Source organism: Neofelis nebulosa, chromosome 3 (genome assembly GCF_028018385.1).
Source record: "Neofelis nebulosa isolate mNeoNeb1 chromosome 3, mNeoNeb1.pri, whole genome shotgun sequence".
In the NCBI taxonomy this organism is placed as follows: domain Eukaryota; kingdom Metazoa; phylum Chordata; class Mammalia; order Carnivora; family Felidae; genus Neofelis; species Neofelis nebulosa.
This window is the reverse complement of record NC_080784.1, coordinates 104,630,495-104,657,613: the sequence shown is the minus strand read 5'-3', so window position 1 is coordinate 104,657,613 and position 27,119 is coordinate 104,630,495. Positions and strand designations below refer to the sequence as shown.

General features: G+C 37.4%; 1 protein-coding gene and 1 long non-coding RNA gene across 4 annotated transcripts in view; one reads left to right on the top strand and one right to left on the bottom strand.

Moving 5' to 3' along the window:
• The window catches only part of LOC131507129 (uncharacterized), a 47,051-nt gene extending 22,162 nt beyond the window's left edge, over window positions 1–24,889 (top strand). Inside the window, exons 3-4 of one of the 2 annotated variants that reach the window (XR_009259343.1) lie at window positions 21,904–22,001; window positions 22,752–22,947. This is a non-coding gene — a long non-coding RNA (uncharacterized LOC131507129). Of the gene's footprint in view, window positions 1–21,903; window positions 22,002–22,751; window positions 22,948–23,883 lie in introns of those variants that run through there. The other variant, XR_009259344.1, reaches the window with a different exon arrangement.
• The window catches only part of TNIP3 (TNFAIP3 interacting protein 3), a 92,114-nt gene that overhangs the window by 51,870 nt on the left and 13,125 nt on the right, over window positions 1–27,119 (bottom strand). Inside the window, exon 2 of one of the 2 annotated variants that reach the window (XM_058721489.1) lies at window positions 3,287–3,407. In XM_058721489.1, the coding sequence (XP_058577472.1) occupies window positions 3,287–3,407 (121 nt within the window). Of the gene's footprint in view, window positions 1–3,286; window positions 3,408–27,119 lie in introns of those variants that run through there. The other variant, XM_058721488.1, reaches the window with a different exon arrangement.

Below are 27,119 nucleotides of genomic sequence, written 5' to 3'. Positions count from 1 at the left end.
AAACAAAGTCCAAAGATTTTATGAAGGTAGAAGAGGCAAGAACTTGAGGGTCCAGGGTGAAGGCTGGCCATTATTCTAGGAATGCCTCCTGGAGTTGGGCAGCATGGTAGCCCTGGAGGAATACAGGATTATACTCAAATTTGGATCACTGGGTGAATAATGATCCATTAACTAATGTAGGAAATTTAAGGGGAAGGAACAAGGAGTTTTAGCAGAAAGGATATTGAATTCACTTTGGAAAATACTGCATGAAATAGATGTGCATGGAGAAAAGAACTCCATGTTTAGGAAGTTATGTGTGTGTGGAGTCATCAGCACATATTTTGTAGTTTAATGACCCAAGGACTACATACAGATCCCTGGGTAACACTGATATAACATAAGCAGGTTATGGAAGTGAAAAACTGAAGGTGAATGAGAAGGAAAGATCGGAGGAAATAAAAGTGTGTGTATAAGGGAGGGGAGATGATGAGAGATTAATTTTATAGTTGTTGATGGAGTAAGACATTTTTAAAAGATTCAATTAGTAAATAGCATCAAATGCATATGAGAAGACAAGTGAAAAATCAGATGCAAAATGACCATTGGATTTATCAAGATAGAGCTTATTGGTGGTGTGACAAGGGGTGGAACATCCCTGGACACCCTGATCAATAAGCCTGGCTATAATGCCCAAGAATGAGATAGAACATTCCCCATAAAATAATATGGGATCTCACATATGTTTAAAAGTGGAGAAGGTAGAAGAGGCAAGAACATATTTTAAGCTGGTGAGAGGTGATGGAGATATGGAAGATATAGGAACTCAAATACCATGCAGTGACTGGATTTATCAAAAAGTGGTGGCTGTGAAGCTTAACTCCATCCTCACTGCTATTCAGCAACTCATTGCAGTTTTATGCCTCTTTTCTGTCTCCCACTGCCTACTTCTTACCATCCCCAATTTCCATATACACTGGATCTCACCTCTCATTTTCTCACTTTCTCTAAATGTTTTTATCTCACACTTTACAAGGAAAAGGAAACAAAAACAAAAACATCAGCTAAAAATCTTCAATCCTTTGCCTGGATGTGTGGTATGTAGGAAAACGAGCACATTTCATCAGGGAAGTGATGAGAGAAGCTGTATCTTAAAGAGAGGTACAAGTTTTAGTTAACTCTCCAAAATAGAGGAAACTAATTACCAAGAGGATGGCAATGAGGATGTAGAAGAGGCCTTTACCATATAAGGAGGAATCCAGAAGACAAAATGAACAGAGTTGAGAGGGAAGTCAGTCATGAGCAAATAAATCTTGGGGCTGATAATCAGAGCATATGAGGATTAGGGTACTGGAGGGGATTCAAAGTCTCACCAAAAAATCTTATTTTCACGAGTAGACAAGAAGGCCACTTGAGAAAAGCATATATTTCTGTGAAGAAAGAAAGTCCTAAGTGGGAGTTAGATGTGTATGTGTGAGGGTTGGGAGGATGGGGTAAGATGAGAAGAAAGAAGTGGAGAACTAAGCCTTCCTTGGCTCCTAACCATCAGCAGATACTCATTTCTAACTTTAAAAATAGACACTACTGGGGTGCCTGGGTGGCTCAGTTAAGCATCCAACTTCAGCTCAGGTCATAATCTCGTGGTCTGTGAGTTCAAGCCCCGTGTCGGGCTCTGTGCTGACATCTCAGAGCCTGGAGCCTGCTTTGGATTCTGTGTCTCCCTCTCTCTCTGCCCCTTCCCCACTCATGCTCTTTCTCTCTCTGTGTGTGTCAAAAATAAATAAACATTAAAAGAAAAATTAAAAAAAAATAGATACTACCTTTTCAGGAAGAAGTGGATTTCTAAACAGGAGTACATAGATACCGAACAAACACACAATACATGTATAAATGCATATTTACACATTTGCATTTATTAAATGCATGCAAAAGAGTTACGGGAGTGACCATAACATATTTTTAAAGTGAAAAAAGGTAAGTTCAACAAACCTCTGTGTGCCTCTGTGTGCGTGTGTGTGTCTGTGTGTGTGTGTGCCAAAAAGAGAGACACAGAGAGAACCCAAATGCTAAGAGATGCTCTCTGGGAGTGGTGGGCCAAAAGGGGATTTCAGAGACAGATTAATTGTAGTGAGGCCAGAAGTTTATACTATATACAATTCTAGGGCCTCCTTTAAAAGAAAAAGATACAAATGTATGAATGTAAATTAAGTGCCTAAGTAAATATTTGGCTATGGGGATCCAAGCTTCACTAGGTCCACCAGAAATCTGTTTCCACATGATTTTTATTGTTTTCTCTCTCTATGCTTAGGATAACTTTTTCACAATGAACATGAGTTACTTTAGAAATAAGGACTAAAGAAGTTATGTAAGTTGTTTTTGTTTATTTTTTAAATATTTATTTATTTATTTTCTTTTTTTTTTTATGTTTATTCATTTTTGAGAGAGAGAGATAGAGTGTGAGCAGGGGAGGGGCAGAGAGAGAGAAGGATACACAGATCTGAAACAGGCTCCAGGCTCTGAGCTGTCAGCACAGAGCCTGATGCCGGGTGCAAACCCACGAACCATGATATCACGACCTGAGCAAAAGTCGGATGCTTAACCGACTGAGCCACGGAGGCACCCTTGGGTTTTTTTTTTGGTTTTTTTTCTTTGTTTTTTTTTTTGGTCTTTTTTTTGTCAGCCATGCTTTCAAACTTATTTCTATTGGATTTTTTTAAAAGGTCATTAGAGATGGTTTCTAATCAGAACGGCTATGGGTTCATATTGTCATTTATGATGCATTTCTAGGAAGTTATCCACAAAGTTCCTAGCTTGAGCTTACCCTGGAATTTTATTTGCTTCCATGAAGCACTGTAAACAAATATCCTGAAACGAGGAAACTCAAAGTCGGACCACTCCTTTTATCCAGAAAGCCTGTTTTTTCTTTAAAAAATGGACAACGGATTATGCTGATTTTAGTAACCCAAGGTAAGAGAGTTTACACAAATTGGGTTACTTCCTCTCCCCAAAAGAGATGTTGCTGTATTAAACATTATTTTTCATAGCACAAGTTTGTTCCTACTTCCCTGTTGTCACAGTTGCCTGCCTGGTATCAAGCTTTAAATGGGAAAGTGTTTGTGCTGAAGGGTTTCCTTAGTAACAGGAAGTGACTGTGTAAGAGGGTTTTAGAGTGGGTTGGCTTTATAACCTCTCAGTCATCAAGGAAGCACATTACTGTAAATGATCTGGGGACTGTCCCAAACTCTTCTGAGTGAACACACTGTTGAAGGGTGTTTTGAGAAAAAGTAGAAAAAAGGTGGTTTCTTACCTTTAGAGAACATGAATTTCTGTGACCTGGTGTGGCTCCTGGGGTGGCCCCTTTAAGATCAGGAGAATCATTCCTCTCGATCAGATCTCTGATTTTATTGTCCAACTCCATGCTTTCACATCTGCTTGGGGACATGGGAAAGTCACATTTTACCAAGTTAACTACAAATTATTCAGAGGTACGATGAGTTTGTCAATGGCACGGAGGTCTTATGTGTCTACAGTACCTCTCTAGAATCTCAGGTCTCTAATCTCATTTTTGTTCATCAGTCCATGCCATTGGAACACTTTAAGGATTATTGGAGTTTAGTTTTCACTTACTTGCACATTTATACAAAGTGATAGAGTAAGATGCAGACAAGCTTAGGCATTTTCACAGCCTGATAACAATGACCAGAATTGAGTGCTCACAGTGAACCCGGTGACCTACACTTTCTTATTCCGTGGCACAACAATCCATTGAGGTCACCCATACCTTCATTTTGTAGAGAAGCAAACTTGGTTTTAGGAAATTAACTAATTTGTTAATTTATGCAAAGTCAAACACTGGCAGGGCCAAAAGCAAACTCAAATCTATAGGATTCTGTAGCCTGTGTATATGTTTTGGTTTTTTTCCTCTGGTTTTATTGAGAAATAAATGACACACATCACTGTATAAGTTTAAGGCATACAGCATGATGGTTTGATTTACATATATTGTGAAATGATTACCACAGTAGGTTCAGCTAATGTCCATCTTCTCATACAGATACAATAAAAAGAAAAGAAAGAAACACTTCTCCTTGTGATGAGAACTCTTAGGATCTACACTCTTCACAACTTTCCCGTATATTCTACAGTGGTGTTAGCTCTAGTCATCGCATGGTACATCACATCTTTAGTACTTATTTATCTCATAACTGCAGGTTTGTACCTTTTAATCTCCTTCCTCCAATTTGCTCCCCCAACACCCCCTCTGGTAACCACAAACCTGATCTTTTTTTCTAAGAGTTCTGTGGGGGTTTTCTCATTTCGTTTTGTTTTGCTTTGTTGTTACATTCCACATATAAGTGAGATCATATAGTACCTACAGTATTTGTCTTTCTCTGACTTATTTCACTTAGCATAATGCTTTTAAGGTCCATCCACGTTGTCACAAGTAGTTGAATTTCCTTGTCTTTGTATGGCTGAAAATACTCCAGTGTGTGTGTGTGTGTGTGTGTGTGTGTGTGTGTGTACACTTCTTCATATATTCATTACTGACAGTTAGGTAGTTTCCTTGTCTTAGTTATTGTAAACTATTCCCTATCTTAACCATTTTGCTGTATGTTTGCAATTAATCTGAGAACAAATTTATAAGCAATTATTTGCTACCAAATGGAAATATTATATTAGAGTCAAAGAATATTTGCCTTAAGGAGAATCTCGTCCAATTGTATCATTTATCTGAAAACCAGAATGAATTGCTTACATTCCCATGACCCTTAATTAATAGTGCCAAGATTTAAAACAGATTTTATGACTTAAATTTTCCATTTTCTTTCATATTATGCCACCTTGCCATGATGGAGAAATTTTTGCACTAAAACCACAATTCACAAGAAAAATGCATGCATTATGTGATTTTTCTTCACATACATTTTTTTTGCCTGCCTTATCATTTCTCAGCCCCTAAAAATAACACCTAGGATTGGGGTAGGAGATCTTTTAGGAGGACTTTTCAAAGTTGTCTGCACATAAAATGAATGTGTAGGTGGATGACCTAATTGTATACCTATGTGGCTGAAGTTACTTGATTTGTCTGCCCAGCCCACTACTTTCTTTGAGAGTAACTCCCAGGAGCTTGTTGCCAGGCTTGTTGACACTTCTTGACCTCACGTCTTTGGTTATAATTGATTGGACCAAAAGAAAACAACTGATCCCAGCCAAAGAGATCTTCTTCTGTGTGCGGAGGGAGCTAAGAATGAAGCATATGAGTAGGAAAATGCAGGGCTGTGAGATGGAGAGAGTCCTGACAATTTTCTAGTTCTGAAAAAGCCCTTTCTAAAGCATAACTGCCTTCCCACCCTTGTATTCTGGGAACCACTCCATGTCCTTATAATGAATTGTCTCCATTTTTTAAAACTATCTAGTTTTGCTTGATTTCTGTTATTTGTGATGTGAAATCCCTAAATAATATACCTTGACCTTCATATTTATACTCTTTCTTTCAGGCTGTGAAATGTCTGTACCTCAAGCCCTACATATGATGTCACTGTATGTTATAAGTCACTGGGTCTACAGTAAAATCCTTCACAGCCCACATCATTGCATATTCATGGCATTGGGGCTTCAAAGTTTCCCACAAACCTCTGAGAAGTGTCACAAAATTCCTTTGCCTCAAATCCTGCAGATTATCTACATTCCCAAATAGCACTGGAATTGGACTAGACTGAATAAGTTCCTGAGGCGACTTTCAGACCTATTCTAAACCAGACTTGCCCACCATAAGCTCACAATACTTTCTGGTACTATATTCCTCTGTGGCAAACTTGTTAATGAGCCATTTCAAACCTCGGACAGGATCACCACTTTGATATGACCATTATGACCTACCCCCAAGTCCCATGATGCTCTGGCTCCCTTGCTATGTTTCTGAGCTCATCTTCTATTCTTCCTCCTGCTTTTTCCTTCCAGGAACACTTGCCCCATCACAGTGTACAGAACATGCTATGCAAGACTTCCACTTTAGGACCTTGATATTTGCTATTCCTTCCACATGACTTGCTCCCCCATTCAGGTCCTGTCTCAAGTGTCACTTCATCAAGAAAGCCTCTGCTGACTAAAGCATCTGAAATAGTTTTTCACACCCATCACTACTCCCCCTTAATTCTGTTTTATGTTCTTCTTAGAATTTTCTATTTTCTATTATTTTCATTTCCTATCTGTTTACTGTTCTTCTCTCTTACACCCATCTAGGCCCTATACATGTCCCCTAAAAGAAGGGTCTTCATTTTTATTTACTGCTCTGTTTCCTTGGCGCATAGTATAAACTCAGTAAGTACTTGTTATTAAATCAGTGTGATTCTACAATGAAATTTAACTCAAAATACCTGTCATTAACTCAAATCCAATCATTAGATTCAATGCTTATTTAAAATGTATGCAAATAACTTCAAACTCATAAGACGGATAAAGTTGAGACATAAATCATTCAGCAAGGAAACACTAACAGCAGCTTTAGAATGCACACCCTAAGTCAGTTATTACTGTATTCATGGCTGCCTTGTTCATTTATACTTCAATTATGTGAATTCTTCAATGTTCAACAATAATTCATTGAGTGTTCACTATTGCAGGGTTCACGTTTTGCAGAAATAATTATATGCGGTGATGATTCTCCAATTGTCATAATTTTAATAGGGAACATGCTTACAGGCTTACAGCCACCCTTTCCTTTTTCATTCGGACAAGTGAGTAAAGGTTTTGCTCCGAAAGAGGACCCTGCTCCCTCTTTTGAGGGTGGGGTTCAGCATATGTTCCTCGGAACAATGGCCAAAGAGGGATGGTCTTATAGGGGTGATGGGCCCTGGACTTGGTACAGTGTGAGCCTCAGTGGGTAACTTTGACCACTACAGGAAAAGGAGAAGTGACAGCAAAGAGGAAGAGAATCGTGTGTTGGTGACCAGAGGTGAGGAGCTTCTGGTAAGATCTATGGAGATGGTGGGTCTCAGTATTGACTGCTGTGGCAGGGACAGGGTTTGGGCACTCAGGAATCCAGCTGGGAGCCAAAAGAACACAGGACGGGTGGGACTCCAGACAGTGTACCTCAGTTAGGATTTGAGTGTATTTCTCATTGCCATGGTTGTAGCCACTGCTGTCGCTGTAATGAGTGTGCCTCAGAACTTACATCCGAAGCCTCTGAAAGAAGCATTATGATGTAGTAGAAAGTAGAAAATAAGCTTTTAGAGTTGAACCTAGTGGTGGGACCTAGGGTAAGTCCCTTAACATCTATGAACCTTATTGGTGTGGTTTATAAAAAGAGAAATAATGTTACATTGGGAGACCATCAATAGGCTTAGTCATAACATATGTGCAAGGGCTAGCACAGTGCCAGACATGTGGTAGGTGCTCAATAATTGAGAGCATGGTTAGTATTCTGAGGGCCTGGCCCAGTTATCAAGCATTCTAACAAATGAGTTTGGAGAGTAGGAACCATACATTTTGTATATTGCTGAAGAGAAAAATAATTTAAAAAACACAGAAAAATTTCAATTTGTTTCAAAAGATAATCAAAAAGTTTAGTTACACCTTGAATAAAAAAAAGGTAACCATATTCCCTATTTGGGTTTTATGACATTCATAGCAAATCTTTTTACAGTATTCTTTTAATATAAGAATTTGCTGGATAAAAATATTTTTTGTTGTTTTTAACTAGTGAAATGTATTATATATAGTTCATGAATTTCAATTGGCCTTAGATTTATTCTACAAAAGAAAACATATTTACTAAGGTTTATTTCTTGCTTATAAAGCTCAACGTTCTGACAAGTGAGAGGCAGAATGAATTACAGCTGATAAACTCTGCTTTTCCCTTTAGATCGCTAAATGCATGAAACATAGTTATAATCTTAATATAACATTTTGACTTAAGATTTAGAGTAGAAAAAGAAAAACATTCTACCAAACTTTTACATACAAATAGAACAAATCCTACATGACCCTGCATTACTGGGTATGTATATCCTCAACTTTGGATCTGTTTCCTGATTCTACCCAGCAGATTAAACAAGGGTTATGGTTCCCATGAGTTGTGCTCTGGATTCTGCTCCTTAATCATTCAGATGAGTAACTTGAGCCTTAAGAAAGGAGTACATTCCATTTTAGGTTTATTTATTTATTTTTGAAAGAGAGAGAGAGAGAGCATGAGCATGAGAGCGGAGGAGGGACAGAAAAAGAGGTGGAGACAGACAATCCCAAGCAGGCTCCAGGCTGTCAGCACAGAGCCCGACATGGGGCTTGATCTCATGAACCATGGGATCATTATCTGACCCAAAATCAAGAGTTGGATGCTTAACTGACTGAGCCACCCATATGCCCAAAAGAAGTGTCTTTCTTAAAGTCATTTCACTTATAAAGGGCAAGACAAGGGTGCACTCTGAGGCCCATGACATTTCACTCTACGATTTGGTTGTTCACGATTTTAGGAATTGTCAATACAGCAGGACCGTAAGAGGGCTATGTTATCCCCAAATAATTGGGTTTAGGTTTTCCATTCGTTGCCTGTTGTCTGCTTCAGCTTCAAAGAAAACCTACTAGTGTCTACAACTGAAATGTAGCTGATTTATAAGGTCAGATGTTAGGACAGGCTTGGGAGGCAAGCTATGAGGATCAGTGTCTCACCTACCACATATCTTTTATGCAGCTCCTTATTATGCAGCTTATATATGCAGCTTAGGAAAGTAAGCTGTGAGTTCTTGACCAAGGTGCATGAATGGGATGAATCATCCCAGATAAAATGAAATATGAAATAATGTATGTCTTATATGCTCATTGTCTCTTTCTGAAGGAAGGGCTTATAGTTTTTATCAAGTTCTTGACTTCCCCTAAAAAGCTGAAAATCACTGATCCAACAAGTTATTGTCTTGAGTGACCACTTTAAAATCAAATTTTACTGTGGCTTTCTCTAAGAGGACACTTCATTTATTTGTTTATTTATTTATTTAACATGAAGGAGCCACAGAAATTCATAAATGACTCTTTGACTCAAACACTATTACTAAAATCTTTATTTGAGGTGGCCTCCCTACTCAGTTGCAAGTGGACAGAGAATTATATAGACTATTGTTAAACCAACAGTTCTCTGAGGGGAGTGTGACAGAATTCAATGAAGTCTAGTAAATCCCTGTTAGACCTTGGCTTATTCATTGTTTATTTAGAATTAAGTGAATATAAACCTTCCGCATTATTACCCCTCATTCTTACCTTTCACTTACAAAAATAAACCAACATAGAAAGCAAACAGAAAAGGTATGTTTTTTAGAAATGGTATTAATATGAATTAGATTTTACCAGTAGGATAGTAGGTTAATCCAATATGACAATGAAGCTTTAAAAAAAAAGAAGCTTTTTAAAATGATGTAAATTGTGTAAATTATGTCTAAATTATCTAAATTATGTAAATTGTGTGAGCGGATTTCCCCTAGACTACCATCAGAAAATTATGATTCACTAGTGGCCCAACCAGAGAAAATAGGGAAAGAGATGAATGGATTTCAGGTGTATTTGGAGCCTTTGGACATCAATTACATATTCAAGAGTCTCCAGTACAGAAGCCTTCAAAAAATTATTGTTAAGGAAAGGATATAGCATGTCTTTGAACGCCATGGTTTAATAGGCTTATCCAAGGATTATTTAATGATTTAAATTTTACTATTTGATTAGAACCTAGACATTGTCATTTGTAGAATCCTTTCTGGTAGAAAATATAATATCAAAGGTTATGGTTTCCTGCCTTGTAGGGCATTAACTGTATCTAATCTAACCATCTTATTCTAACATTCCTTTATTAAATTGCCTGTACCTACCCAGCTCCTCGAATACTCTTTGAATGTGCCTTTTTATCTTTTTGGATATTATTAATTAATTAGTTGAATTAAAACCACAAACAGAGGTGCCTGGGTGGCTCAGTCGGTTAAGTGTCCAACTTTGGCTCAGGTCATGATCTCGGGGTTTTTGGGTTCGAGCCCTGCGTCAGGCTCTGTGCTGAGAGCTTAGAGCCTGGAACCTGCTTCGGATTCTGTATCTCCCTCTCCCTCTGCCCCTTCCTCACATATGCTCTGTCTCTCAAAACTAAATAAACATTAAAAATATTAAAAAAACACAAACAGGTTCATTTTATACTGTATCATGGTCATGTTTTTAACATTTTGTGCATTGATGTTAACATCACTGGATATCTATACTTTAAAACCTCAAATTTCTAGTTTCTGATACTGAGTCATGGTGAGCATGCAACCCAAATTCACCAGACTTGGTTTTTATGGTTACATGCTATGGTTGCATCATTGGTACTGGCAAGTAGTGTAAATTCCTGAAGAACAAACAAATAACAACAATCTTAGAAATAACCTGAAATTGGGACGCCTGGGTGGCTCAGTCGGTTAAGCGTCCGACTTCGGCTCAGGTCATGATCTCGCGGTCTGTGAGTTCGAGCCCCGCGTAGGGCTCTGTGCTGACAGCTCAGAGCCTGGAGCCTGTTTCAGATTCTGTGTCTCCCTCTCTCTCTGACCCTCCCCCGTTCATGCTCTCTCTCTGTCTCAAAAATAAATAAAAACGTTAAAAAAAATTAAAAAAAAAAAAAGAAATAACCTGAAATTCATTTAATTCAAGTCCTGCATTTAAGACAGAAAAAGGAAGCTCAGGGGAGTCAAATGACAGCAAAGCCACGGCAAGAATGAAGGACACTAGTGCTCTTCCTTCCTCCACACACTCGCCCACCTCTTATGTCCACATTTCCTCCCGGCCTGCTGCCAAGGTCACATTTTACGCTTTGATCTTACACCGTAAGCCAAGACTTTTTAGGAAAGATTCCGGAGAACAAAGCATATTTGCAAATATAAGACAAGGAAAAAATCGATAGTGGGTTCTTCTATAATGGAAATGCTTCCAGATGTCCAAAGCCCAGGAACTGTAATCTTTGGTGATTCGGAATGAGAAGTGTTGTCTAAAAGACTATAGTGAAGGAGTAATTTTTAGGTTTTACTTTTTGTTATTATGATTAGTACTCTGAGCATATTCTTGACCAATTTGGAGAGAAATAAATTACTCAATAAAGATTACTTTGTGAGGGCGCCTGGGTGGCTCAGTCGGTTAAGTGTCTGACTTGGGCTCAGGTCATGATCTTGTGGTTCATGAGTTCAAGCCCCATGTCCGGCTCTGTGCTGACAGTTCAGAGCCTGGAACCTGCTTCAGATTCTGTCTCCTCTCTCTGCCCCTCCCCCGCTCATGCTCTGTCTCTCTCTCTCTTTCTTAAAAAATGAATAAACATAAAAAAAAAAAAGATTACTTTGTGTATATGTGTTTTCGATGAATAAAGTCATGATGTCTTAATTACTTTAGCAATTAGGAACTTTAACACTTGTGGCTTAAGAAGGTAGTAGAAGAGAAATGTTTGCTCGGAGAATTAAAAAAATTTTTTTTTTAACATTTATTTATTATTGAGAGACAGAGAGACACAGAGCATGAGCAGAGGGAGGGGCCGAGAGATGGAGAGACACAGAACCTGAAGCAGGCTCCAGGCACTGAGTAGTCAGCACAGAGCCCGACACAGGGCTCGAACCCACAACCTGCGAGACCATGACCTGAGCCGAAGTCGGATGCTCAACCGACTGAGCCACCCAGACGCCCCTCGGAGAAATTTTGAAGTTGCATTGGTCTCAGGCAAAAATGGATATTTCTAAAGTTTTACCTAAGCTATGTGCTTTAATAATTTAAATAGTGTCTAAAAATGGTCTTTGCATGTCTAATACTCAAGCCCAGAGGATAGGGGTATTTCTTATAAACATGGCCTCTGTTGTAGCACTCGATTTGCATTCTTGTCTGTATCCCTATTCATTTCCTCTCAGCTTCTGTAATGTGCTAGGTTGCTGAACTGATGTGCCACGTGCCCAAGTAAGTCAAACCTCTTGTGGCTGCAGCCAGGACAAACATGCGGGGAGAGAAGCCAGGTTGGAGCAGAGATGTAGTGAACTGCAGGTGCTGTTCAGGCCATGAAAGGGCACCAGTGAGCAAAGTTACATAGAAACCACATCCTCCCACAGTTATCCTACTGAGTTGGCCTCTTCATTGGAACTGTTCCGCACAGGTGAAACACTCTCATTCACAAGGGCAGAGTGACAGATTGAGAGTAGCATATAGTTTCCGTGAATAAACACAGTTTTGTCAGAAGATACTCTAATAAGTGCATACATTGGCCTTTTTGCCTGGCTTAATGTTAGCCATCCTACGATTTTCACCTTAAATATGGGAGGGAAACTGAATCCTAGATTGCATGAGACAGTCTGACTATGTACTTCCATAGCAACCTCTATTTCTCCCGTTACAAAGCTTATTACACTTTATTGTAATTGTGTGTTTACTTGCATGTATTCTCCATTAGATTATACACCTCTGGAAGCAGGACAGGTTTAGCTTGCTTATCCTTGCAGTTCAGATCCTTGCTGGGATTATTAAATATTGGCTAAGAGGACAAAGAGTCAAGAACAACTAGATCTGAAGTCAATAAAGATAAAAGGTAGTACTGAAGAAGGAGAAGCTTATATTAAAAAGTCATGTGTAGGCTTTTCCTCTGTCTTTTTTAGATGCATTTTTCTCCATGGTATTTATATTATTTCTTCCCTCCTCATTTCAATACATCTGCCTCTGAGCACAAGAGCCAACAAAGGCTTAAAGGCTATGAGTATTGTGACAGGGACACATCTTTCTGCTACAAAGTACAGTTTCGGGGATCAGTAAGCAGGGTTCAGGAGGTATTTCTGATTTGGGAAATCCTTTCCAATTCCCTGGAATCAAACTCACAGATCAATACTTGAGAAGAAATATAAACAGGGGTAAAACCTTATCCTAAGGCAAATATTAAGCATGATTCTCACCTAACAGTACTTCTGAGATTTTATTAAGAGGAAAATGACACCATACTAGATCTCATGAACAGGCTGAGCCCGGAAGAGCACAGAATGTTAAGATGTGAGTTTCTCTACTTTGGGAAGCAGGGATGGTAGGAGAGGAAAAGGAGAAACATGAAGAGGTCATGCAAACATCATTACTCTGCTTACCATTTATTACAAAGTTAAAAATAACACAAAATGCACCCACTGACAGGGATACAAGAAGAGCATAGCTTGATAGCTTTATGGATCAATAGGGGGGTAGATTCTTTGGTATTTTTGTTATTTTTGTTTTAATATGGGATACTATCATCAAGGTTGGTTTTTATTTATTTAAAATTCCATTCTCTTGAAGAAGCAGACTATAAAAAGCGAATAATTTTAAAGGTTGAAGCAATAGAAAACACAGTTTTCTATACATGCACAGAAAAGTTATATATTTTGTCATTAATTTTGAAGGGTGGTCTACTATCCACTTCAAAATATGCCACTTCAGCATCAGGATTATTTTGAGGTTAAAGTCACTTGAAAAACAGTAGATGTAAGAAAAGCATTCTGCTCTCCCCTTTTCTTCCTGAAAACAGGATAAGACCACCCCCCCCCCCTTTGAAAGATGTCCTCCCTGAACCAGCAAGAAAGGAACATTCTTATTATCAAGGACAGGAAGACTGAAAGAATTCTACATAAACAGACCTTGTTAAATAATTCTTATCTTTCTTTAACCTTACTTTAACATATTTTCTGTTTCCACAAAAGCTTCTCTTTGTTCATCCTAGTAGAAGAGCATTTAGGTTTTGTCATTTCTTTGGGTCTTCATTTCCATACAAGGGCTCCCATATCACATGAACATGTGTATGTTTTTCTCTCTTAAGCTGTCTTTTGTTACAAAGCCCAGCCAAGACCTAAAATGGGCAGAGGAAAGAATTTTCCTCCCCTGCAATGTTCTTAGAAATAAGAATTTCAACAGAAACATTAAATGATATATTTTACAGTTGAGTCTATGTCAAAAAAGCAAAGAAGATAAGTTAGGTCTGGTATAGTCATCTGATGTAACTACATTCTTTTTTTTTTTTTTAGTATTTATTTTATTTTTGAGAGAGAGAGAAAGGAAGATAGACAGCAAGGGAGGGGCAGAGAGAGAGAGAGAGAGAGAGAGAGAATCCCAAACAGGATCTGCACCGTCAGCGCAGAGCTCAACTCAGTGCTTGATCTCACAAATCCTAACATCATGACCTGAGTCGAAATCAAGAGTCGGAAACTTAATGTACTGAGCCACCCAGGAGCCTATGTAACCACATTCTTATGTTGACTATAGTTTTCCTTTAATTTCATAAAATGTATCTGCCAAGTCTCTATACAATACCAAGGTGTGACTAGGAAGACTAGAAGATTAAATTTTGAATCATGTCTAATTATATTTTCTCTTGGATCATTGACCATGTATTTAGGTAACAGTTACCATTAACAGGAAAACAATATCATTTTAAAACTTTTCTCTTAAATCAGTATTGTTAAAGTTGAATTTCACTGGGACAAATATTTGAAAGGTCTTTTTTTTTTTTTTTTAACACAACAGCTACTGGTAAAAGGATTTTATTCAAATTCCTCTAAATTATAGCAAAGGCGGGGAGAAAGAGATGCTTTTAATAACTATATCTGAGACATTAAGTAATTTAGAGACTACATACTTTTTTTTATTTAAAAAAATTTTTTTTACATTTATTTATTTTTGAGAGACAGAGTGAGAGCGGGGGAGGGGCAGAGAGAGAGGGAGACACAGGATCGGAAGCAGGCTCCAGGCTCTGAGCTGTCAGCACAGAGCCCTACGCGGGGCTCGAACCCACAGACCGTGAGATCATGACCTGAGCCGAAGTCGGACGCTCAACCGACTGAGCCACCCAGGCGCCCTAGAGACTATACTTGAGAGCAGTACAAAAATTTTATAGCAGAAATTGTCTACCTTTCTACTTAATTATTCATTAAATAACACTTATTTAAACTATATCAGCTTAAATGTGATATTTTTCACATCTGTTTTGAAGTTTCATTTCAAGACCTGGTTGCCATTCTTGGTTTTAATTTATGACTAGTCTCTGGGTCTGCTGCGGCATATAGTGAACCAATGAAGACTGGGGAGTGAGGCAGCTTGCCCATCAGAATCTACACCAGTTTGGCTATGGATATAGAGGAAATAGTGGAATCAGTTATGAAGATATTCCTTCTGTGATAAATTTTTGGAAGATTTCATAACAGCTTTACCAAAGTTACAAACTGACAATTTAATGTCTTCTATCTCCTGATGGCATGTTTTCAATTCTTTTGTGTAGTTGATTGGGTACAAGCTCACTTTTCGTCAGATCCCTTACATTCGTTTCGTTACAGGCAGTCCCTCCTATGCTGAATCAACTCAGGGTCACTTATTGTGTGTCGAGTAATTCTATTCATGTAATAAGAACTGTGTCTGAAACGTATAGAAATTTAAGTAGGTTCATCCGCTGTTGGAAATACTGCATTGATTGAATGAAGCCTCTAGAGGGCACTCTGCATTCAGTTCAGGTGAAAACCAGTTTCTGATGTTGCTCACATCTTCATTTTGAATTTTGAGGGAGAGAGAGAGAGAGAGAGAGAGAGAGAGAGAGAGAGAGATGTATGGTGTACACATGTGTAATAACTGATGCCCATTTCTGTTTATTTTCTTTTTTTAAACTTAGAAAAATTGTATTTCTTTATAGGAATTTTTTTTTTAAGTTGCAGTCACTGTTTAACATTTATGCCCTAGACTTGTACCAAATAGATTTCCTCCTACATCTGTAAATTGGTTTATTAAAAATTTCAATAGTCCATATTCCCTTTTTTTGTAACATTCATATGAATCTAAAATGGATGAACCTAGAATTTCTTTTTGTGCCAGAAATTAAGAAGTATTCAGAAGGCTGGTTAAAAAATGGGACAATTTTAGCATCAAAATAAATAATAAGAAGAATACATTATAACTCATTAATTACAATAGGAACTCATTAATTAATTTATACTTATAAGGATTTTAAAGCAAACCTAAATAGGAACAGGAGAAGTTTTTTCTTTACACTGGAGTGCCTACTAATAAAAGTAGAAGAAATTATGGAATAGAAAATCAATATTTGGCAGACATCACAGTAATAATTCAAATAAGAAATATCAATGGATGCTAAAACTAGTGGCTAAAATTTAGATGAGGAATGGAATATTTACATAATTCATAGGATCTCCCTCCTGTCAATACTTAGTGAATACTGAAGGAAATACTAAAGAATAACTTTACATTGGAGAATCTTGGCAAGCACCACCTTAGTCAAAGGATCAAGGTTAAAATCACCTGTAATGAATCCAAACTCTGACCGTCTGATAAGATGCATTAAGAAAAAAATAGCTTCACATCTGTGGTATTTTTCCCCAAATGCATAATCTGAATCTAATTATGAGGAAACATTAGACAAAAGCCAATTGAGAGACGCTCCACTGAATATCAGGCCGTAATCTAAAGTCTCAGGTCATGAAAGTCAAGGAAAGATTGGGGAACTATCTCAGACTGAAAGAGACCTAAAATCATAAAATATAAATGCAGTCTATGATCGTGAGTTGCATCCTTTTTTTTCTATGAAGGGTATGAACAAAGTATTTGGCAAAAAATTGAATGGGTTTGAGGATTAGAGGGTAGTATTGTACCAATGTTCATTTTCTGAATTTATATCACTTTGACATAGGATTATTTTAAGCTGAAGGCAATTAAGAGTAGACAAATACAGGAAGAATTCTTTGCCCTTCCCTCATCTCTCTAAAAGCAGAGCATAAACTTCCCTTTGTGAAGGTGGCATAAATTTCACTCCTCTTGTGTACCAGGATAAAAGGAGAAACTTTTATCCACAGAGATGGAGAGCCAGCACCGAAATGAATCTGCATAAATAAACCTTACTAAAATGGCCCTTATCATCCACTGGTTCCCCCATATACTTCCTACTCACTTCCCTATGATTTATCTTCCTTTGAAGCTCACACCCTCTTTCCTTTGTTAAGAAGTATATATACATTCCTGAATCTGCTTCTTTAAGCTTCACTTCTTTTTCTGTGAACTCCTGTGCAAATAAAAATACTAATAAATGTATATTACTTTTCTCCTGTTAAGCAGCCTTTGTCAGTTAAATTAGCAGGCCCCTGATACTGAACTACCCTACGAGAGGGTAGAGGAAAAGTTTCTCCTCCCAGATAGGTGATTATCTTGTGGTTACACAGAAGAATTGTCCCTGGTGGTAGGAAATGCACACTAAATCATCCAGTGATAATTTATTTCAGAATGGCTCAGGAGTAAAAAGATCTTTGTACATTTAGAAATTTTTGATAATTTTGAAATTATTTTAAAATTAAAAAAACACTTAAAATATTAAACCTACAAAATAAAATCTGGTTTGATGCTTTATCTCACGCTCAATGTAGGAATCATTTTATGAAAATGAAATTAGCATTTCATTATGTAACAGACGCTAAGACACAGGCCAATAAATCTTTTTTGAGATTTGTGAGATTAATGCAGACCAAAACAAAGATGATTAAGTGTTTTGTTTTACTTTTCTGAAAGAATGTGGAGGAAGAGCATTTGTATGAATCAAATTACTTTGATGATCTGTTCTAGCCATTCCAGAAAAACAAATGAGCTATTTTCACCATAATATTTAAAGCCCAAGTAGGAAAAAGCACAAAATAAAAAAACAAAACCCCCACATTTTGAATGTCTTCACCTTTGCTCTGTAATGGCTGGCATTTCACCTTCCTGTGGACTTAGAATAAACACGTCAGCTCTTTTGAATTCTCATATTATAGAAGCCTACTTTTGGAAATGTGGGTTAGTGTTAAAATCCATGCTCATTAGAAAAACAAAAGTCTCATAGAGACTTTTTTCTTTTAATTCAATAAATATTTCTTTAAAACCTCTTTGTGTGAGACCTCTTAACCTTAGAAATTAACCAAGACTGTCCTCATCTTTTTGGATGAGTTGTGAAAAGAAAGAAAGGTGCATAAAAGGGGATTTTTTTTTCCTTTCATTAGTTATCTTTTTTTTTTTTTTTTTCCACACAAAGGTATGACCTTTGACACACAGGGGTTGAAATCAGTGTTTATCACTGTATTATTTTTAGTTGCAAAAGTTATAAAATAAAATTATATGGACCTTGTCTATTCATTTCTGAGTACAGAGAATGGGTTATTTATTTGTAGGTGAAATGGAAGAAACACTGGCTTCTTTATGTTTTTACAAAATATCAAACCATTGAATTCAGATGGGAATTATCAAGGGCCATGAATTATGTAAGAAACCAGCAAAGAAAAATAATTTTATTATTTGGTATAAAATTTGTTTTTGTTTTTCATATATCTTTACAGGCTTTATGTTAAAGCAACCTGTAGTATTTGTATAAATGCAACTATACAAAGACTAGAAAAGGAATTACTGAAATTGGGTAGGTCAGAATACATGGCAGTGGGAGTGAATCTCACATATAACTGGTATTTCAGAGATCCAGTGGAAAAAGGAAAATCTTCAAAGGCAAAGTGGCATTCTGTAATAAAAATAGGGACCAAGAGGTGGATGAGGTGATAGTTTTTATGAGTAATAACAGGATGGATAGCAAACAGTAGCATTCTGCTAGAGACATGACATTCACCCTCACTCAGGGATGTTTGTTGAAATATGACAAACATAAAGTCATCCTGGCCAGGCTAGTCATAGAGATGGCAGCATTTATTGAGCATTTATTGAGCCCAGCATCGCACCGAACATTGTATATGCCTTATCTCATTCAATCCATAGACGTCTCTCCTGAGGTTGGAACTGAATCCCTTGTTTTACAGTTGAAAAAATTGAAGTTCACGGAGGATGAAACAATTTGCCCAAGCTGAGCTCTTAACCAATGCATTCCATTGGTCAGGGATTATGTGTAGACTGCCAAAGGTAAAACCTTAGAATAGATCATAGTGACACTGGTAGAGGCAGATCTTTTTTAAAAGCAGTGTTTGTTTGTTTGTTTGTTTGTTTTCCTTCAACAAATTTAAAAAAAGGAAAAAAAAGACAGTAAAAAGGAAAGAGCCAAATGTAAAATTTGGTCCTGAAGAACTAAAAAAATTAGGAACTGGTACAGGAAATAATTGTGTGTGGTTGACCACATAATGGAGATCATAGCACAATTAGATTCAGAATTCCAATGAGATTTGGAAAGCCAAGAAATTGGTCAGATTATTTTTAGAAAAATGAAATTATAAATGTCCAGGGAAAAGAGTTTAGTTTTATAGATGAAAAAAATTTAATTGCTTAAAAATACACGTTCATACCAAATATAAGCATGAATATTTGGCACAGTCAAATCTCAACAATGCTGAATAAATAGGAAAAACAAGTATTTTAATACTTTGTAATAAATATTTTCATAATAACTGTTATAAGAATACAACTTTAATGTAGAAAATTTAGAATAAAATGATGGTAGACTTACTCTATTTTATTTATAAAGCCATATGCATTTTTTTTGCAAATTGGGATTAAGGGTATATAAACTTTTATATTTTACTTTTTCTGATTAATATATCGTCAGAGTATTAAAGGCCTTTCCTTTAGTAAAGAAATCTGTGAGTAGAAAAGGAATTCAATTCAAAGCATTCAAGAATAAACATGAACCATCTTGGCTCAAAGTAAGAGGCTTAATAAACATCAATAAAATACGATGTATTTAAGTACACCAAGACAGGCAAAAACCAGTCAGAAGGCAGTGTGACTATCGGTACAATGTAAAAGCTGATTTATGGAATTGTTGAGTCACTATATTGTACACCAGAAACTAACTATATGTGGACTAACTGGAATTAAAGTAAAAACTTATGAAAAAAAAATGAAAACAAGCAGATGGATGTTCGGAGTTAAGAAACTTGATTTTCAACTTTCCTGTTAAAGATTTTGTGTGTTCCTCAACACCTAAGTCCAAGCTCAACCACACGTAGGATCTATTCTAAGTCTAGCTATAAAGCTACACATAAACAAAAAATTGAGATTCACCCAAAGATTCTGAAGGAATTTGAGGGAAAATTTAGGAATCCTTCTCAAAAAATGGTAACCGTCAGGAAAGAGAAATGAGGATTGCTAATATTATTTTAATTAATACGAAGAACCAAATAAGAAAGGCAAAGACTTTACCTGTCAGCAATGTAATTTCATGATATAGATCTAATATGAAAGTAATTTAAGCTATAGAAAGAATTCTTTCTGTAAGGACAAATCTTGCTTCACTGAATAAACACACGTGAGAACTTCACTAAGATTGTAGGTAGGCAAAAGCAATGTTAAAAATGGAGTTGCGGGGCGCCTGGGTGGCGCAGTCGGTTAAGCGTCCGACTTCAGCCAGGTCACGATCTCGCGGTCCTTGAGTTCGAGCCCCACGTCAGGCTCTGGGCTGATGGCTCGGAGCCTGGAGCCTGTTTCCAATTCTGTGTCTCCCTCTCTCTCTGCCCCTCCCCCGTTCATGCTCTGTCTCTCTCTGTCCCAAAAATAAATAAAAAACGTTGAAAAAAAAATTTAATAAAAAAAAAAAATGGAGTTGCAATAAAAATGTTTTGTCGTGTTTAAAAACAACAGATTCTAGAAAAGAACTAAAGGGTGTAGAAAATAGATATATTTTTGGGTCAGTATAAATATTTGGTTTCTCTCAGGAATCTGGGTTAGGAAAGATTTTGTTTTGTTTTGTTTTGTATGTAAATTACAAGAAAGAAAAGTAAACAATGGCAATAACATTTTTAAAGGGTTTTCAAACCAAAATGCTAAAGCAAAAGCAATAAACTACAGGAAAGTTACACAGCTTATGGAAATAGACCGAGAAGTAGTACATGACTTTCGTTATAAGGAATTACATTTAGAGAAAAACACAACCCAAAACATATTATTTACTTATGAAATCATTCTCACAGCTCTATAGAGATTAAAAAAAAAAAGACTGGATTTTTATCATTCAGCTATTCAGCAGATAATTATTGAACACCTACTACGTGCCAGATGTTCTTCTTGATGGCTGGCACATTATATCAATGAACAAAAAAGAAAAAGAAAATCCCTGCTCTTGTGGAGCTCACATCCTTAAAAACAACAATAATTATCTGGCCTCCAAACACACTTATTAGTGAATTTGCTGTCAGGTTCATTAATAAACATGACTCAGAAGATGATCCAGTGAGGGCCAAGTACTGATCAAGAAGATTAATTGCTTTAAAATAATTAAAATTTTAGTACATCTGTTTGGAAAATATGAATAGTTTCAAAGAGAATGTTAACAAAATCACGGAATGCGTTCTGAGAACAACCTGTCTCTTCAAAAGTGACTATGATCTGCATTATGGCCTTAGAGTTTGTGTCATAAAACACATAGCTCTGAAGTATTTAAATCTTTTTAAATAAAAAGGAAGAATTAGGGAGGTTCCTCAGAAAGATACTATCTTTAACATGTAAAACTTCTAAAGAGCTCTTTTGAAAAGGGTACAGATCCTATGATGGCTGGAAATACAAAGTTGTAAAAAGCTTAGGGGGTGATTTGGTGAAACTCAAACAAAATAAAAAACCCTGCCTGGGCATGGAGAGGGTCGTAATCGCAGGGACCCAGCAAGGGCAAGAGCTAGGAGAAGTTTAATAAAATGTACCAGTTACTGACAGCAGTTTTTATTTAAAAGTAAAAGAATTCGGGCATGAAGCCTGTAAGAAAAGAACGTTGCTCCTCTTGTAGTCTGGCGATGCCCCTGCCTGGCAGAGGTAAATGGGCTGGTGAAACACAGACCCCACACGTCCTGGAAGTGAGTCAGGGGTCAATGAATTAGGGAAGTGGCAACTAGCAATCATTGATTAAAAATTTCAGCCCGTGACAAGTTACGAGGTGTGAGATTAAACTTATAACTGAACTGATTATTATCTCCCCAATTCTCCCACACTCAGCTGGAACTGATTGTGTGTGCCAAACTGCAACGCCTAGAGAAGAATGTTCTAGAGAAGAGAAAACAGAGCACATAAACCCAAATTCACAGTGCTCAGAGGTGAAGCATCCCTTTAATACTCTCAATAAGAAAGGAAGCTAAGGGGGCTTGATCTTTTTGGGGTGACTTTGGAGCAGATAACTTGTCAGGGGAACTGACAGGGTGCAGTTGTTCTGGGTGCTGCTGTGCTGTGTGACACAGGAGGCAGGGGAGGCTGGAATGTCACCATTCCCCACTTGCCACGCCAACAGCTCTGGGGAGGTCTGCATACACCCAGAAGAAGGGGGCCCCTGTTTCTCAATCACATGACACACTCTATGGGCTAGTGGTGCCCTGGCAACTGTGTCCCCTCTCAAAAACTACAGTCAGAGGCAGAGCCCCTCCCTGGCACCACTGGGGTGGAAATTTGGCAGCTCTTCTGTTTGTATGTCGAGACACTGAGACCACTTTGAATCAGTTCCTTTACTGCCCCCACAGGGATACAGACATGCTAAAGGAACTTCCTCTGGCCGATTCTCACCCAAACAGGGGACACCATCCCCACCTGAGAGTACTAAGCAATGGCAGCGAGTTCCTAGGACCCCTGCAGAAGAATTTTTACAAAGAAGACATTTTACAAAAATGACAGATTCCCTTTGCATACTCTTTAAGAATAGGACTCTTAACAGTCCAAGATTTCTCAAAAACGATGTAGTAGGGCCCTCAGCAGTCTTTATTTAGACCCAATTTCTCAAAACCGTACCTAGTTAGAACTTGTCAGGCTGAGGGGATTTTCCACGCTTCTAAGCAACGTTTTTCATCTTTACACAGAGTTTTGGCCGTTGGCAGCTGCAGGGCCACTGGCAGTCTCTGGATGCATAAAGAGATCCCTGAGCGCACAAGCCCTGACCAGCAGGCTTCCAGTTCCTGTAGTGCTTTTGGTAACCACCAACGAACTGCTGATCAGAAAACATCCTTTTCCTATGACAGAAAAATCTCATTCAAAAAGAACTCTGGCTGACACTTACTGCATGATTGATTTATTGACCAGGGAATTACTGCGGGCAAACAGGCACGCTGGCTATCCTTTCTTAAGCAGATTTTTGGTGTGTTTGTTTGGTTTGTTTTTATTCCGTCAGAGAGCTTTTTGTTTCTTTTCATCCATCAGATTTCTGGAACTCCAGCCTAGCCTGGTTGGCCATTCCAAGTCCTCTGCTCAGACTCTATTAAGAGAAAAACCAGAACTGTACTGGAAAATAATGTATCTGAGGTAGAATTAACCGGGAGGAGATTATCACAAAGTGAAACTGTTCTTTGGATCTGCTAGGTGAGAGTGAAAGTAAAGGTCACTTTTTGGTAAGAGACTCTGAATATTAGTAAAAATGGAACTGTGTGTTGGGGAAGAGAGTGGGAGTTGAAGGTCAAGGGGGAAATTTGGTGGCTGCAGTAACTATAGTTAATTTATGAATGGACTCTAAGCTACGTCAGTGGATGCTTCTGATGAGCCTGAATGAGTAGAGGGCAAGTAGAGGAAGTTTTGGGGTGTGAGGAAAGTCCAGAAAAGGTGCTAATCAAATGTTCCACAAAAGGGAACAACTGGGTAGCCATGTTGATGCTTTATTTAGTGCTTGGAAAGGACCACAGGAGGACTCACGATAGAAACCATGCAAGACGGCATGTGGTCACTGGCCTGCTTCTGACAGAGCAGCAGGCTCCAGAATACAACATCTGGTTATTAGGTATTCTACTGGTATTGTGTCTCATATGTTTAAAATTAATTTCTAAACATTATTTTGCATGCTTCAAGAAACAAAACACAAAAGCAAAAGAACCCAAAACAAACGAAAAATAAGCCTTCTAAGAGGAAAACGTAACTAATGGTTCTTCACTATGATTTTTGCTGTACACAAATTTAGAGCTGGAATACTTGTAAGTTTTCTAGATAAGCCTATCACTGTTTCAGGCAACACGAACAACTTTCTCCCTGTTGGTCTCCCAAGCCTATGTGGTCATGGAAAGAGCCCTGGACCTGGAATTGGAAGATCTGGATTCTAGATGTGTCTTTGCCACTACCTACCTGTGACTTGGGCAAGTACTTAGCTCATTTTTTGCCTAAAAATTAATGCAGTTATTCATTCAGTCAATGGTCATAAACCAAGAAACTGCTAAATGCATGTGGCTCTCATTTTCCTCATATGTAAGTTAAAGGAACAACCTTAGGTCAACCCAATATTGAAATCATATAATTGATTTAAAAATGTCACTTTTTTCTTTTTGAGAATGGAGATGAAAATCTAGGTTCTCCGGGGATGCCTGGATGGCTCAGTTTGTTGAGCATCCAACTTCAGCTCAGGTCACGATCTCATGGTTTGTGAGATCAAGCCCCACATGGGGCTCACTGCTGTCAGCACAGAGCCTGGAGCCTGCTTCAGATCCTCTGTCCCCACCTCTCTCTCTGCCCCTCCCCTGCTGTGCTTTCTCTCTCCAAAATAAATTTTAAAAATCTTAAAAAAAATCTAGGTCATCTGGTATGATACATAAACATTGCATATTTATCAAAATATTAGGCTATGTATTTTTAAAATTTTTAAAAATGTTTTTATTTATTTTTGAGACAGAGACAGACAAAGCATGAGCAGGGGAGGGGCAGAGCAAGGGGGAGACACAGAATCCAAAGCAGGCTCCAGGCTCCGAGCTGTCAGCACAGAGCCTGACGTGGGGCTTGAACTCACAGACTGTGAGATCATGACCTGAGCCGAAGTCGGATGCTCAACCGATTGAGCCACCCAGGCACCCCAAGGCTATGTATTTTTAATTACTAAACTTTAAAAAAAATTTTTGCACTATAAAAGTACATCTATTTTAATAAGTATGCATTAGAGAAGATAAAAAGAAAACAATAATATTTGTATTCTTCCTTGAGTTCTACCTTACTGTGATAATTAGTATTAACATAAGTATTCCATATTTTTCCCTATGCTCATAACAAATATAGGTATATATATATATATATATATACACACACACACAATATTTCCTTTCTTTCTTTCTGTTTTAAAATAAAAATATATAAAAATAAATAAGTAAAAATATAGTCATATTATACATTACTCTGCTAATTATTTGGTTATTCTGTATTACTCTGAACATTTTTTTCAGGTTCATACATATAGCTCTAACCAGTTATTTTTAATGGCCAAATATTATTTGAAAATTATGAATGGACCAAATTCATCTAATCATTTCCCTATAATGGAATATCAAGCTGTTTCTAATTATTTTTTCCTTTTTAATCTCACTACAATCAATATGTAATAGAAATATTTATCTAAATATATTCTTACACAATGATACTTTATTTATATAGAATAGATTTACCAAAGCCAGATTGTTGGGTTAAAGGGTTTGAATGTTCAAACTTTTAATTATGCTTCCAGGTTACTTTCCAAATTGGTTATAACAATTTTCTTTTCTATCATTTATGTGTAGGACTTTTTTTGCTACGAGTTAGCTCTAGATATATTAATATCTTTGCCAAAATGGGTATTCCATTGTTGTTTTAATTCGTGTTTTCCTAATTACCAATGATGTTGATCATATTTCAATATGGTTATTATTTATTTGCTTGTTCTATTCTATAATTGCTAGTCCTGGTTCTTCACTGACCTTCCCTATGGGCTCCTTTTTCTTTCCCATCTGCAGTAGTTCTTTGTCTAGCATTTTCACAGGTATAGGGGTCATAGAAAAAATAAAAAGCAAGTTAAATGGGATTGGGATCACGGGTGTTGGTTCGGAGAGGTAGGAGTTGTAATTTTATATAGGTGATCAAAGGCAGGGCTCATTGAGAAGGTGACATTTGAGCAAGACTTACAGTGAGTATAGGAGTGACCCATGTAGTGTACTGGGGAAGCAGTATTTCCGGTCAAGGTAGCCAGGGCCAAGACTCTAAGGCTTGAGCTTGCTTGGTATGTCCAACAAACAGCAAGGAAGAAGGTATGACTAGAGTAGAGAGAGCTAGAAGGGGGGCTGTAGCTGATAATACTAGAAGTAAAAGGGAGTCAACCCAAGGAGGGCTTATGGGTATTAAAAAAGAGCTTGGTGTGTGTGTGTGTGTGTGTGTGTGTGTGTGTGGTGAGCATAACATAATGTATAGAGTTGTTGAATCACTATGTTGTATACCTGAATGTAACATTGTGTATCAACTATAAAGAAAAAAATCTTGGCTTTTATTCTGAAGAGATGAGGGTTTTGAGCAGAGAAGTGGTATGATGTGACATATTTTGGAAAGATCACTCTGATTGTGTGTAAAGGGAGGTAAAGGAAAAAGGTATAGGCCTATTTGGAAAATAATTGCAATAATCCAGGCAGGGATACTAATGGTTTGGATAGAGTGGTAGTGGGGATGTGGAGAGAAAAGGATTGGATTTTGGGTGTAATTTAACCAGAAAGAGGAGGAAAGGAGGTGGGGGAGAGAGAGAAAGAGAGAGAGAGAGAGAGACAGGGAGGTAGAAAGAGAGAGAGAGAGAGAGAGAGAGAAGAGAGTTAGATAGTTAAAGGATGCTTCTAAAGTTCTTTTAGACTAATCACCTGAAAAAAAAAAATGGAGTTGTCCTTTATTGAGACAGAGAAGAATGAGGGAGGAGGAAATTTGAGATACTTAGAGAAATAGAGGTTTTTTTTTTTTTGAACCTCTTATTTTGGATGTCTTTAAGAAATCCCCATGAAGACATACTTTTAGTTATGTTGATATATGATATGTATCATATATTCAAATGATATGAATATAAGACTTGATCAAATTTAATCCTCACCTTAAAATAATAAAGAAGCCACAGTTATTTCCTGATTTGCAGTTAAGTTAAATATAATGATGATGAACTTCTTCCTTAAAGATAATCTACAAATTATTCGTTATTGTCAGAGGCATTTTATCACAGACACATTACTTAGTGTTTTGATTTTTTAAATACAAATGTATTTAAAGGTGTTGAAATGTTAGACTTGGATCTATTCTGGGTTTTTCTTGTACTAAGCCCCTGAGGGTACAGAACTATGTAATTTTGTATTTATGGGGTTGCCTCTTGACATTTTGACTCAAAATAGGAATAAACTTAAGTATTAACTCCAAAGGGCAAAGAGCTAAGAACAAAATGAGGTGGTCAGGTAAAGGAAAATCTTCTCATTGGAAAAGAACAGTCA